The sequence below is a fragment of the Erpetoichthys calabaricus genome, chromosome 18 (assembly GCF_900747795.2).
Source record: "Erpetoichthys calabaricus chromosome 18, fErpCal1.3, whole genome shotgun sequence".
NCBI lineage: Eukaryota > Metazoa > Chordata > Cladistia > Polypteriformes > Polypteridae > Erpetoichthys > Erpetoichthys calabaricus.
Genome location: NC_041411.2, coordinates 5,733,379 through 5,748,552, shown reverse-complemented (window position 1 = coordinate 5,748,552; position 15,174 = coordinate 5,733,379). Strand labels below are relative to the sequence as shown.

The 15,174-nt window shown below is 42.6% G+C and overlaps 2 protein-coding genes across 6 annotated transcripts in view; both read left to right on the top strand.

The window, feature by feature from the left end:
- LOC114669145 (acyl-CoA dehydrogenase family member 10-like) overlaps positions 1–15,174 on the top strand; it is a 195,828-nt gene that overhangs the window by 62,083 nt on the left and 118,571 nt on the right. The window lies entirely within an intron of this gene.
- The window catches only part of LOC114669151 (aldehyde dehydrogenase, mitochondrial-like), a 177,465-nt gene continuing 163,822 nt past the window's right edge, over positions 1,532–15,174 (top strand). For 2 of the 3 annotated variants that reach the window (XR_007933891.1, XM_028825285.2), the window contains exons 1-5: positions 1,532–1,748; positions 7,404–7,508; positions 12,875–13,015; positions 14,800–14,879; positions 14,971–15,082. Coding sequence is in view for 2 of the 3 variants with exons in the window: in XM_028825285.2 (XP_028681118.2) it covers positions 1,623–1,748; positions 7,404–7,508; positions 12,875–13,015; positions 14,800–14,879; positions 14,971–15,082 (564 nt within the window). In the remaining variant the exon portion in view is untranslated. The remainder of the gene's footprint in view (positions 1,749–7,403; positions 7,509–12,874; positions 13,016–14,799; positions 14,880–14,970; positions 15,083–15,174) is intronic. The other variant, XM_051921220.1, reaches the window with a different exon arrangement.

Genomic DNA, 15,174 nt, shown 5'->3' with positions numbered 1-15,174 from the left:
GACCCCCTAATGGGATACAAGGAGTCAAAGTTACTCCCTATTCACAAAACTTTTTTTAAAACGGGCATTGGTAATGTAGGCATGTGGAGTGTCGCTTTATGCTCTTTGGAGGTTTATGGTCACGAATGCGATCAGTCAGTCAGTCAGTCATTGTCCAACCTGCTATATCCTAACTACAGGGTCACAGGGAGCCAACCCCTGCCGACACTGGGCGCAAGGCAGGAACAAATCCCAGGCAGGGCACCAGCCCACCGCAAGGCACACACTAGGGACAATTTAGGATGGCCAAAGCACCTAACCTGCATGTCTTTGGACTGTGGGAGGAAACCCACGCAGACACGGGGAGAACATGCAAACTCCTCGCAGGGAGGACCCAGGAAGCAAACCCAGAAGGGTCTCCTTACTGCGAGGCAGCAGCGCTACCCACTGCGCCACCGTGCTTCCTGGAATGTGATAATATTTTTCATATTTGATTCTTTAGCGGTGGTCCTAGCCCTCTAAGAGTCACTCCCAGAAGCTTAATTGTAATTTTCAAACATAAGCCATGTGAGGTATCGTTTTAGACTATTTCAAGGTGAGTGATTATGAATATGATGTTATTTTTGATGCTTGATGCTTTGCTAGCCTGCAGTGGACCTCTATCAGTGGGTGACAAATCAATCATTTCAATTTTAATCGAAAATAATTAGACTTAAAACATTTCAATGGAAGCCCATATTTTAATATTTGAAATGTTTGACTCAACTTTTCTTTTTTTATTATGTACTTCTCACATTTTTAATGAACATCTCAGTTTAGGGCAACTTTTATTCGTCTACGTCAGGGGTCCCCAATCCCAGTCCTGGAGGGCTGCAGTGGCTGCAGCTTTTTCTTCTAACCCGGTTGCTTAATTAGAAAGCAATTGTTGCCAATAGTTTAATTTCATGGCTTGTTAGTGCTTTAACTCTACAATGTCAGGTAATTCTCATATCCTAGGTTTTGTTTTCCTTTTTAAGGATATCATCCAAATGATTTGAAGGATAAAATGGATGAGTAATTCTCAGTGCTTTACTTTTTTCTCTTAACTTTCCTTCCACGTATTTAATTTAACCCAATAGTGCATGATAAATACACACGGGTGTAAATGGTAACAAGTTAAATGAAGAAATGCTGGTCTCTTTTGTCATTTGCATGTTATTGCTAACTAGGAGCAATTAAAAACCGAGACAACAGCTGTTTAAGAATAAATAAGTAATAAGGGTTCAAACTCTTAACGAGCGAGGCAACTAAAGTGAAGCAGAAGTGTTACTTGAGCAATAAAAGATTCTTATTAAGCATGTCTGCAGCCCTCCAGGACCATGATTGTGGACCCCTGGTGTACGTCCTCCTCTCGTGCGCGTGATCAAACACGAGTCGTCAACAGGCGCGCGCTTTTCTCGCGAACTCGAGAGCACGTCGGCGCATGCGCTTGCGCGTCGCCTTGTCGTTCAAGTTCAGGGGAGGTAGGCGTGTGACGCGAATTGACCCAACCCACCTTATTTTATTTTTTTTTCCCTCCAACGACGCTGTTCCTTTTTTTCACCCCCAACTTAATTCCAAGTCTTTGCAGAGTTCGTTGGTTCTTCGAGATCCTCCAGCCCACCATGCTACGCTCCTTGCTCGCTGGCAAGCTTTCCCAAGCGTGTCGACTGTCGATTCGCGTTCCAGCCGGCGGATACTCGGCGGCGATCCCCGCTCCGAACACGAGCCCCGACGTGCGCTACAACAAGGTAAAAAAAAAGGGGGCGAATGGCGACGAGTGTGTTTTGCGTGGTCGTGCAAATGGGCTCGGGGGGGGGGGGGGGGGGGGACTTCTACGTGTGTTAGAGGTTGCGAGTGCTGGCGTGGAAAGAAAGGCGTGCAGCTGGCGTGACGAGCGCGGGGCTAACGGTGTTTCCTTGCGGGAATCCCGCACGTCTGTGTCGGTTTTAAGCGGTTGAAAAGCTTTGCGCGTTGGGAGAGTTGGGTTAATCCCATTGAACTATGTTATGTTTTGTTTCTTTTTTTATTTTAAAGTATAATCGACGCCGATTGTGGCCGACTTAAGCACAAAGTAGGAACCATCCCAGGACGGGACGCCCCAGCTGAAGGCAAAACAAACGCATTTCCATATTCTTAGTCGGACCTTCCCGTCCTGCACCACTTGGTTTGTAGGTTAAATAAGAGGGCGATTTTTTGTTTTTGCTTTCTAAGAAGTGGTTACCACGACCAACAACCCTCTGCCGTCATGGGGGATGTCAAAGGAGAAGGCAGCAGAGACCCGTAGCAGCAAAAAGTATTGAGCCCCGAGCGTTCCTTGACCCGAGTGATGAGACCTAAACTACAACTTGCACTCTTTCATACTTTCCATTCTTTCCATGCATACAGTTCTTTTTTTTTTTTGTGTGTGTTTTGTGTTGTTTTCATTATTTCTTTCTTTTGATGTTGGTTTTGAGTGACAATACTTGAAACAAGTTTTGGAAGCTTGTAGCTAAAAATCTTATCTCCATTCCAAATCTCGCACACTGAAGGGAGCCGTCTTCTGTTGACAGTCAGAAACTCTATGACCCCCTCTTTCAATTGGTTTGTGATTGGTTCCAAGGTGCCTCCCGGTTGTAAATTAAATGTCTCTTAGAAATCGTATGAATCTTTTTGAATCGGTCTGTAGTACCAAACACCACACAAATGCCATACCACCAACCCTTAAGAACGGGTAATCCAGCTGAAGATAAGCAGGCTTGGTGCCCAGCCAATCTGAGAAAAGCTGAGTTTGTTGCTGGGAGAGGTGCTGTTGAGGCCATCAGGGGGTCAGAGGGTGACGAGGACACTGTGCTAGAAAAACCTGCACCGTAAGGTCCTGACGCTCCCTGGTCATCTTGAGAGGTCTGGGTACCTTTTTTTTTTTATATAAAAAAAGAGTTAAATGCTTCCCCAATGTTCTGATTAAATTGCCCACCTGCACTTTAGAAGAGGTCATCCATGTGAAGCTAAGCAGGTTCAGGCCCGGGCAGTCCTTGGAAGGGAGACCATTTGTGAAAAGCTTGGGTTGTTGCCTGAAATGGTGTTGATGAAGTCAGTAGTGGGAGTTTACCCCGTGGTCTGTGTGAGGATCCAGAGGCGGCCTTAGGAGTACGCGGGGCCGAGAGCTATAAGTGTAGGGGGGGTCCCGGGCAGTCACGCCACACCAGCTACTTCACGGCTCTGCCGCTCGCGTATGAGGAAGAGGAAGTACAATTTAAACATCTTGTTATTATCATGGGAATTGTTAAATATGCATAATAGAACTATTTTACATTACTGCGAGTAATTAACCATATTAAAATGTAGTAAATTGAAAGTTAATTGTTTCCTGTTGCGTTACACGTTTTCGTTCTGTTTGGCTAACACACATACTTATTAAACGTACACCTTTACTGTAAAACTTCAGTACAAACAATATTTGGAATTAACTTTTCGTCAATATCGCATTGAATTTTGATTCCGCGTTTGGAGCTACATCGTGACAATGCAACATATGACTGCCCGTGAGTGAATCTCATTTCTTTCTCTCTAATATATAACTTTTTCTAATGTTTGTCCCTGTGTTTTGTTAATTGTCATAGCAAAAGCTATTCTAATGGGAAACTGTAAACGTTTTAATACGAATGGCATATCAAGATCTCTTTTGGTGTTATCCCCTGAAGGTGTACTACATTACCTTTTTTGTTGCCTGTTAAAATTTTAGATATGTCAGAAATGTTTGACCAATTTTGAATACAACTAATCTTGTCCTTTTGCATAGCCTATCAATCAGACATCAATTACGCAATTACATTACGATACGTCCTTCTTTTAATAGTAATTCAGCCGGTGGAAGACCAGACGATGTTAACGGTTGTAGATATTCTTCATGATATTGTAAGTTGATGTTTTCATCTTCCGCACCATCGCCACCAACTGTTTCAGCAGAGTCTATTGATAAACATGTAACCAATCGACAGTTTTCACGTTAATTCGTTTGACTTTATCATTTCTTGGTGCTAGGATTGCCCGTGTACTCATTTCTTCTGTTGATAACCCTTCAGAATGATTCTCCAATAAGATTTGGACATAATACGTCTTCTTTAATTGGGAACTTAAAGTGAGGAAAATGTAAAAATGTATTAGAGCTGAGAGCACAGGAACTGCGTCTGACAAAAGCATTCACACGAAGGAGAGGTGACCGGACCGTGGGGGTGGGCCGTTAACCGTAAATGGTTGAGAGGAGGGCGAGACTTGAAAACATCTCTTGGCAGTAGTCTCGTCTCAAGATTTTATAATAGAGACACATTTTATCGATGAGCATAAAAACTTTGCAAATATGGTAACTGCATATAAATCCAATATAGCAGAGTGGCATATAAAACAAAAGGACCTGGCTATCTACGGGCTATTTGGTGTTTTAATTTATTTTGGCGTATGTTAACAATTTTGTGATACCAAGGCTAATGTCCGATGCTGTGTGGTGTTGCATGGTGGTTCAAACAGAGGACTCTTCTTGCATTGGGGTGCACTCTTGTCTTTTATTACTCTATTTGGCTGTGGTGTGGTGTTTCCTTCCTCGGCTTGCTCTGTCCTTTGCTATCTTTCTGGCATAAGAGCGTAGGCACTGAAGTTCCCTCCGTGAAGTAAGGCTGCTTTTCAATTTTCACAAACTGGGCTCATTCACTGCCACGCTGCTTCACTTGGAAGAGTGGGTCTTTAGAGTTAGATCAGGGGGTGCAGCTTTAACTGCTCACTAATTAAGAAGATGGTTAGAATGGAAACCTGCAGCCCACCAGGACTAGAGTTGGACACCCCTGCTCTAAATTTTCTCCTGAACACTTAAGAAGTTGTGTTGACTGTTGTTTTGGTGATGGGATACTTTGACAATGCACCTTTTTGTCATTGTTGGTTATTGTAGATCCTAGCTGGATTCATGTTTGCTGTGTCCAAGCCAACGACTACTGAAGTCTCCATTTTCTGACGAAGACCTTCTTCTGGGTTGGTTTAGTGAGAGGATTTTGGTTTGTTGCCAGTGATTTGACTTGTTGAGTTACACCTGCCAGTCTTTTGCAGCCCTTCTTGCTTTGTGGACTTTACTGCTGTAGCCGTGCAGTCAGAAAGGTAGAGCAATGTCCGTGTTTCCTAGCAGCTGCTCTCCATCCCGTCTTGTCTCCGTATTTGCATTTCAGTTACGCCGTGTTGTTTTTGTCACCTTGTGTCAGTGCTGATTTGAGATTAGCCGGCTTACCTTCTGTTGTTTTCACTCCTCCTGTCAGATGGAGCTCCCTTTGAAGCCCAGTATCATCTGCTTATCCTTGTGTGCTTTTACTGGCACACTTCCTGGGTTGTCCGTATTTTCAGCTCTTTTGTGGTAACTAAACAATGAGTGTCTATATATTTTGTTAATGCATGGGTTTTGTTTTCTTTCAACCAAATGCCCAGCATTTTATTAATTAAGTGGAAGATATTTCTGCACATTTTAAGTGTTAATGATTAATACTGAGATGGTGGTCCGGTTTGGTAGTTTGAATACTGAGGCAAAGTCAATAAAGCTTGCTGGAAACTGGAGAAATGTACAAAGTACAGAAAGGGAAGGCGCACCCTGTTCAACACCTGCCTTCATCTTGACATTTTCCAGAGCCTGTGGCGATCTCCCCAAACCGCCTTTAAGTTTATTGCTTCTGTGAACTCTCATAACTTTTAAGACATTCCCTGCTCCTCATAGCAATCCACAAATGGTCAGACTTCTCGTAGATACTTTATAAGCTGTTTCATGTTATCCTGCACCCGACTTAATTCTGCAGGGCAAGATGTACAATTTGAAATTTTTAGAGTTATGGAAAAATAAATGCATGGCCTGCAGTGAGAATGTGTCGCTTGGAAGTGACAACATTAAAAGACACAGCTTTGGCCAACTTTCTCCAAGTGCGGATACGGATGTGTATGGATGACTTGCAGGCAAAATTGTATGTCCACAATTTAAAGTATTGTGAATATTCTCATTTTCTTTCGGCTGCTCCTGTTAGGGGTTGCCACAGCAGATCATCTTTTTCCATAACTCCCTGTATTTTTCATCTTGCTATGTCACACCGGCCACCTCGGCACATCCATAAACCTTCTCTTAGGCCTTCCTCGTACTTGACAGCTCTATCCTTAGCCTCCTTTTCCCAATATGCCCAGCATCTCTCCTCAGCACAATCAATTGTAAATTTTGAAAGCATTTCTGATCACTGATACAAATTCAGGGCTGGATTAACCACTCAGCAAAATAAGCACATGCTTAGGGCATCAAGGGAAGGGAAGAGCACCACAGACATTTTCTATTGCCGGATTTACCATGGACCATATGAATTTCCATGACCATGTGAATTTCCCATTGGGATTAATAAAGTATCTATCTATTGTAAAAGAAAGACAAGAAGTACATAAAGGTTTGGGGTTTTCCGGCCCCGTATACTGTAGAGAGTCACAAATAGCTGCCATACAAATACAGACAATGTCATAACACCCTCCGCCGGCATGACGGATGGGGAAACATTTAAGCAGAGGGACCGGAAATGGAAGCATGGGCTGATGGGAAAACTGAGGTGGATAATGGGACTGTTGACATCATCGGGGTGAGACAGAGTGAAGGCGGAAGTGGCGTGTTGTTTTCCTCGTGATTAGGAGGACTCATGGCGGCGGTGCGTCTTTCTTCCTGTAGAAAGAGAGAGAGGTTAGTACCCCGCCATTCCCGTCTGGCATACGATGTCGTGTTACCTTTTGGATCGTTCCGCGGCTCCCTAATTGCGCGTGCGTGACACTATCTATCTGTCCATATGGTGCAAAATTGCACATGGTGCAGATGAACCAGGTTCCCACATTAAATGATAAAATACATTATTTAACAATAATAGAGCTTAATGATGTTTATTAATCTTTGGAATGCAGCAAAATTAGAATCTGGTAACTGCCACACGGTCCAGTGAGGCCCACGTAATCGTTCTTCTCTTGGTGGTCATGTTGGCTGCCCCTGTCTCTGCTGCTCGCGTTGTGAAGGGGGTTGGTGGTGGAGCTGAACGCACGCTAAGGAGATGCGGACGGATCAGCTGCTGGCTGTCTGCTAGCTGCTACCGAACTGCGTGTTCTTCATGTTGCGCTGCGCGACGATCATTTAAAAGCCTGTACAGCAGCTGTCCTTTTGTCTCACTTCCTTGTCTCATGGGACATTAAAGTATCTCTGAAAAAATTGTTTGGAAGTAGGGCGTGACGTGCAAGTGGTCTCACGGGACTTCAAAGTGTCTACTCCGAGATGATCACGTCTCAAGCCAAGATTTGCAGGGAATTGACGGATTTATTTATTTATTTATTTTTTGGCTAAACCATCCCAAAATACTTCTATTTCCCTCCTCTCTGTGCTACAGATCTTCATCAACAATGAATGGCATGACGCAGTGAGCAAGAAGACCTTCCCTACAATCAACCCTTCCACCGGAGAGGTCATCTGTCAAGTGGCAGAGGGAGACAAGGCAAGTCGGGGAAAGGGAACATGGGGTCTTTCTCTTCTGTGTTTTAAGGTGTTTTGCTGTAAATCACAAATCGTTTTTGGGTGATGATAAAACGCTTGTGTGCCTCTTTTTAAAGGACCTCAACGGCACTTTATTCACAGACCTTGGGTATTAAATGTCGGAAAACTTGGCTCCAGTTTAGCAACAGACAGCCCTTCTATTTTCAGCCCCCTTCTTTAGTACTAGGGTGTTGTACCGTGTTAGCCATTATGAATGCAGTGAAAAGTCAAGCAAAATGATTTTGCCTGAGTTGCCTCGAAAGCTTGCATATTGTAATCTTTTTAGTTAGCCAATAAAAGTTGTCATTTTGCTTGGCTTTTCTCTACATTCATAATGGCTAACATGGTACAACACCCTAGTACTACCTTTTATTAGCTAACAAAACAGATCACAATATGCAAGACAACTCGAAAGCTTGCATATTGTAATCTTTTTAGTTAGCCAATAAAAGTTGTCATTTTGCTTGAGTTTTCAGCCCCCTTCTTTTAAAGTGTTTGCACATCTGTCTCTTGAATGCTTATCATCTGTCAATAATCTAACTGTGAAAGCCATGATTGCTCTAGAACAGCTTTTGCCAGTCTTAGAAATAACCTTTAACTTTTTACAGGTGACAGAAAGGATAAAGTGCTTTGCCCGTTGATTCTGTGCCCTTTGGTAAAGGCTTTACCCTTTTTTCTCTTCTTCATATCCTGAAGCGTGCTAATCTTGGCAGCTGTGAAACTGCACAGTCATGCTGGCTTGGGCCTTTTGGAAGTGCATTGCACAAAGTATTTCATAATCTGTGACTGTTTATGCTCCGTGATAAATTAGAGCCGAGATTTTACTGTGGCATGTTTATACCCTTTTTTTGGCAAAACTGATTGAAGTGTTTCTGTTTAAAAGTATGGCATGCCTAGACTGTATTTTTAGATTCATGTACTTGGAGAGGTTAGTGATAGCAGGCATCTCAGACATTTTTTAGTTTTATTTGTTTAAATTCTGTTCACTACTATTTTGTTGTTTCAAAAGTTTACAGTTGCAATATAAAAAGCATTTACCTTCTAAACCACTGTGATAGACTGGCGTCCTGTCCAATGTTTGTTCCTGCCTTGCGCCCTATCCTATCTGGGATAGGCTCCAGCGGACCCCCACAACCCTGTTCTGGACTAAGTGAGTTAGAAAATACCTGACCTTCTAAACCACCTGAGGGCAACTAAAACCAGAGCTACAAGTTTGACATTTCAGAGAACACAGAGCTTACTTGAATTCCCCGAGTTGTAATGCAAGGCTGACCTCTCACCTTAATCATTTGTATAAAATGAAACTTGAAGAGAGGGGTGGAGAAGAGTGCCAGGAGTGGGCTGTAATAGACGAGTACCTGCAAGAGTGAAAGGGAAGGTCTATGAAACGGTAGTGAGACCAGCCATGTTGTGTGGTTTTGGAGACGGTGGCACTGATGAAAAGACAGGTGGCAGAATTGAAGATGCTACGACTTTAGCTTGGGGTAATGACAGGGTTACAATGAGTGTATTACTGGCAGTGCTGATGTTTGCATATTTTGCTCCCTAGGCCAAGTATATTAGTGCGCCTACTGACTGTTGGGCAGCTAACCTGTGCAGATGGGTCCTGTGACACTAGGGGTCGCTATTGCCCCGTGAAACCCACCAGACGGACGTCCAGGACACACTTGTAAAAACACCAAGAAGAATTCTTTAATATTTTCTTCAAATATAGTGCATAAAGCACCACACTCGCCACAATTCTCCAATATTACAATAATCCTCCTCCTCCTCCTCCCAGCAGCTCTGTCACACTACCACCCAACTCCGGCTCTCCTTGCTGGGTCTGCACCAGTCCTTTAAATAGTCCTTGACCCAGAAGTCCTCCTGTCCCTCAGTCCATGTGATTCAATAGCACTTCTGGGTCAGATGAAGCCTTATATTTTTCTTCCGTCCCCGTGAGTTGGGAGTATTTCTGGGCTATAGGGGAAAATAAAAATCCCTGCATCTCCCTGCAGTGTCGCCCGATGGCACCCAGCAGGGCAGTGAAGTTGAACTCCATCTCCCATGATACCCTGCGGGAATCCGGGGCACCTCCATGCTGCAGGGAGGACTCCATCTAGCGGTCTGGATGTGTTGGCCAGGATAAGCTGCCGGGCCGCCTCTCACAGTCCCAAAATTTATGATCTGTGCCTGAATGGTGATGGCTGATTAGAGGGACAATACTGGTACGACAGCCTGGTGACCATGGGAGAGAAGCTAGATTGTGATGGTTTGGGCACATCTTGTATTTTATTGATACCTACTGCACGCCCAACCTACCTGGAAAGGGGTCTTTCTTTGAACTGCCTTTCCCGAGGTTTCTTCCATTTTATTTTCTCTACAAGGGTTTTTTTTTTTTTTTCCTACAAGGCTCTGGGGGCTGTCAAGAGGCAGGACCTGTTAAAGCCCATTGTGCCACTTCTTGTGTGTTTCTGGGCTACACAAAAATATATTGTATTGGAGAGATGAGGGTTACATCTGGAATCTGCCAGGCAAGGAGGGCGGCCAAAGAGGAGGTTTTTGGATGTGGTGTGGGAGGACATGAAGGCAGCCGCTGTAGTGGCTCCTAAATGGGAGCAGCTGAAAGAAGGATTGTATACAATAAAACGTAGCCAGAAATAACAGTTTTTTGGTTTGTAATGATATATATTTAATACGTTTTGGTTTGCTCTTAATTTCCACAAAAAAATGGAGGCCAGGTAACAACTCCACAGTGATCGCGCATTTCCCCCCGAGTACTCCAACCGGAAATTCACAACAACGCAGTGAAGTGGGAAGGTTAAAACGTTACAAGCTGGGGCTCCAAATAATCTGGTAACATGTGACTGGAGCAGAATCTTTTTAACATTTCACCTGGCATTGATGATTATTCCTAAATTTTTTTTTTCGGATGGTATAGCATGATTGTATCAAAGTGAGGAGACTCCATTCTGGTTTTTGGTTAATGGCACATTGCTGCTTCACTTGCAGGGCATGTTTCTCTTAAGGTTGCCCTAACAGAGTACCTATACCTAGATGCCATTCATTTGAAAGTTGTCGGGTTACAATGCATGTGGCCGTCTGTAGGACAAACGTACTGCACAGACTCCCAGGATCTTAATAAACTGATAAACATTTCACATGGACCGCGTTGGACCTTTCACATCTACCCCTTCTCAGGATGGCTCTTTGCGTAATAACCTCGCTAGTAATTTGTCAGCCGTTTTTTTTTTTTTTTATTCTATTTTTTTATTAAGAGTCTGTCTTTTCAAAGATTTAATAGTGAAGTTGAAGAACTGTTTACATCAGTTCTAGAAAGTTGATTCAGTTCATCTAGACATAGTTCTTTTCCACTCATCACTTGAATGAGTGATATAACGTATGTCCAGATGAACTGAATCAACTTTCTAGAATTTCCTTACCTGGATTATTGAGCATGCATCGAGACATGTTTACATCAGTGTTTCTGAACGCTTGTGGGATGGGGGTCTCCCTTGGTTAACTGAGCGTGATTATGAGAGTGGGGACGTGACGGGGTCTGTCATGGTAAATTGAGCGCGTTTGCTAGAGCATGGGTGCTCCCCATTGGTGAATTGCGTACATTTGTGTTATCAGGTTGGGGACGGAGCACGACTGTCGGAGCTACGACCCACCCACCATTATATATATATATATATATATATATATATAAAAAAAAAAAATGTCAACTTGTGACTAGAGAAACTGTGTTTTTACATCCAAGAATGGCAGGAAGTGATAGCCATAATTTCTTTTGCTTTTTGTTTTGTGTCCGCCGTAAGAATGAATTGCTTCCTTTCATTTTGTTTTTTTTCCTTTTGCAAAAGAGTTTCTTGGTGAGGAATGCACACTATGAGCACATAATGGATTCATCTGTCATTATTTTTGTATCCTCCCACTCCTTCTTGCCAAAAATTTAGAGGAGGAAAAAAACACCAGAGGTTTAGGGAGGGAGAAGATTGTTGCTTGTCCTTGGTGCTTTCAGATCTCCTTTACACAGTTGAGGTAATCAAAGGTCAAGCTTTCAAAACTGTCAGGAGTTCTTTTTTTAAAAGTATGTTAAGTAAGGAATTAAAAAATACAAATGTAACCGTACACTGTAAAGCAAAACATTGCCTAGCCATCCTTGGATGGTACACCATGTATCGGGGTCCTGCTGGAGCCAGGGTAGAAATGATGTCAGGCTTCTTAGTATCGATGTCTACAGAGACCACCTTATAACCAAGAATATGCAGTGACAGCTCACACTTGTTTGGATGGTCTTTAAGGTGTAACATATGACCAAAAATCGCTGTTTTTTTTTGTTTTTTTTTGGATTGTCAAGGATCCCGGCAGTGGTAACCTTTATAGTGATCTAGAGGCCCCACCTGACGACTGAAGGGATGGGCCAAGTGACAACCATAAATGGGAGGCCACTATTTAAACTGTGAAAATCTTGGGCAGCTGAAAAGCTTTTCCGATATCTCACTACTTATCAAATTCTGAATCTTCATTGAGAGCTCAAACAGAGGTGTGCCCTGAGTTTTGGTAGCATTCTAACAAACTTGTGTTTTTTGACTTGAAAGTTCATCCTGGAAAGGCCGATGGAGAAGCAAAGGAAATGAAACCATGGTGGTTAAAAGTGACAGACAGTTGATGATTTGAGAGATTTTCTTTGACATTCCCCATCTCTTTGTCTGCTCACGCAAAAAAACTGGAATCCCTTTTGACCCTTGTTATCTAGTGGACTCTTCATTTCTTTTATCGTCCTTATAGCAACAGATTTCCATTTGGTGGCAAAAGAGCCAGCAGCTGGGTCAGACTTGTCTGCTGTGCTCCAGAGTAATTTAAGCAAGTGGCTTTATAATTAGATAGATACTTTATTAATCTCAAAGGGAAATTCACATAATAATAATTAGTAATTACACACATGACTTCTACGTAATTCAAAGCGGTTATCTGCTTGAAGGGATGCGATGTCCAGTCTGTCTTCTTGACCAGCATGTAAAAATGTCAATGAGGCCGTTCCAGTACTTAACATCTTGAGCCTATTGTAAAATTAGATTTTAAGACATTTCAGTAGGTGAGTTTGCCGTGACATGTATACCAGTGGATGTATAAGGAGTTGAAATCCGCTTTTTTCTTTTTGAATTAATAACACTCTCCAGTACCCCCCAGCTCCCAACACAGAAATGTCTTTTTATGACTGAAGACAAAACTGGGTAGTATGCAATACAAATATATCTCTGATTAATTTAGAGCTCCAAATCTGTGATAAGGCTGGTGATGTATGGTAATGTTTTTGATAATCTGCTGCTTGCTTTCTTCTAGGCTGATGTCGATAAAGCTGTGAAAGCTGCCAGAGATGCCTTTAGCTTGGGTTCAACATGGCGACACATGGATGCTTCCCAACGGGGTCTTCTGTTAAATCGACTGGCAGACCTGATTGAAAGGGACTCGGCCTACTTGGCAGTAAATATAATATTCTTCAACTTTTTTTTTTTTATTGTTTTGGTTTTGCTTTAGACCCGAAAGCAAGCAATTCTGTGTTCTGAAGTTAGAGAGATAAAGGCTAAAAAACTCTACTCTGTATTAAAAAGAAAAATATATAAGTAGGCCAACCATAACGGTACGTCCTGCTATCTGTGGAAAGAGGGATGTAGTATTGGACAGGTATGCAGTAATTATGGCTGTAAAGGCAAAGGTTTGACATGATGCATGCTTATGTGATTCTATGTATACATTGGAACGGACAGCCGGGACTCCTACCTGGCAGGGATGCCTTCATAATGGAAAGACAGGGGGAAGGAGCTTGCATGGGGCAGTACTCCCCCCACTGTCATTTAGCCCCGCCCGACTTGCTACAGTGCCACGGTTTTGTAGCATGGGCACTCAACCCTCCTGGAGCCCATGGCCCGTGTCAGGGGGCGCGTGGAGAGTGGCTGAGTCCTCCTCTGCAGGACTGACGCCACACCCAGAAGTACAGCCGGAATGATATATATATATATATATATATATATATATATATATATATATATATATATATATATATATATATAATACACACACACACACAAAAGAGGCCTGATGTAGGATTCTAATATTGCGTGACAGGAACGCTAACCATCCTGTGTTCATATTTATTTGTTGTAATAAATGTTTTTTTTTTTCCTGTTTTGTTTTACATTTTCCATATTTTGTTGTCCAAGTTTGTTTGATCAGCTAGGCTACCAGTTTTTATTATTGTTTTATAGTTTTAGTTGCATGAAATATAAAGTGTTAAAGTAGCAGCCCTTTGAGGGGTCTGTACAGTTAACACATGCAAAGTGAATTGGTCCATCCTTGACCACCAGTTTGTTCTGCGTCTGACCACCATCATTTGACCACCACCTGGATGCTTGCACTCAGCCCACTGCCACAGTATGAAACAGAGTGATTGTACAGCTTGAACAAAAACAATGTATAGTGCTTGTTTCTAAGTAAAGAAAAGTATTGTGTCACTGCCCACTTTTTAGATTAACCTTTGTACAAAACTACTGCTACTGTTTTATTGGTCAAAGCAAGTGTGTATTTACACAATAACTAGTTATGCTATCTGTCTAAGATGAGTTCAAATCTAACTAATTAATGTAGACATCAGTGTTCGCATTTGCTGCACTCTATGCAATACATACATCTCTCTTACATGCCATTGGTAATGGGATTTGTAAAAGCAGTGTTAATGTTGTGAGGGGCCGTCCATTGGCATGACAAATGCAAGTCATTTTCTTACTACAAATGTTTGTGATTTGTCATCTGTTGGAATGCCAGAGAAATAGTAACCAGACAGACGAACAGACGATGCTTATCCCCTTTATTAAGGTGAATTCTTTCATGGTGATTCTCATTACTATTTTACCTGACGCATCTCTGTTGCACTACTGGTGCACTTAAGCTTATTCTGTTATCTGAGCACCAGCGCCCTAACTCTTAAGCCAGTGCTCTGTTAATGAGTCATTGACCTTTTTAAATGTTCACAGCTGCTGATTCAGCTTGAACATGCAGTGTAAGGTTAAGACGGTTTGGAAGGTTTAAGCACCAACCATAAAGTTTTCGTTTAAAGTGTTCAAATATGGAACCTTACAGCAAGTGTTGTATTCCCTGTTTAGATAATGAAGGCAATTGGAGTATTGTGTGTTGTGTCATCGCCCTTACATAAGTAGAAGAGGTAACGGCGACCATCACTGTTTTATTAAAATCTTTTTGCTCTTTTGCAGTGTCTTGAAACCCTGGACAACGGGAAGCCATATGCAGTGGCTTACAGTGTGGACTTGCCCCATGTCGTCAAGTGTTTCAGGTGTGGCACACAGTCTGTGACGTGACTGCTCCCATGGTGCTGTGGCGCAGATTTTCCCAGGTTTTACTAGTATCTCCTCCTTACTACACAGGTACTTTGCAGGCTGGGCAGACAAATGGCATGGAAAGAACATTCCCCTCGATGGCAACTTCTTCTGTTATACCCGCCATGAGCCAGTTGGAGTGTGCGGTCAGATCATTCCAGTGAGTAGATCATTCAGTTCGCTCTATCCGTGCTTCAGAATAGAGTTGGCTCTGATGGTTTTATGATCATGTCAACATTTTGTCATTGCTTG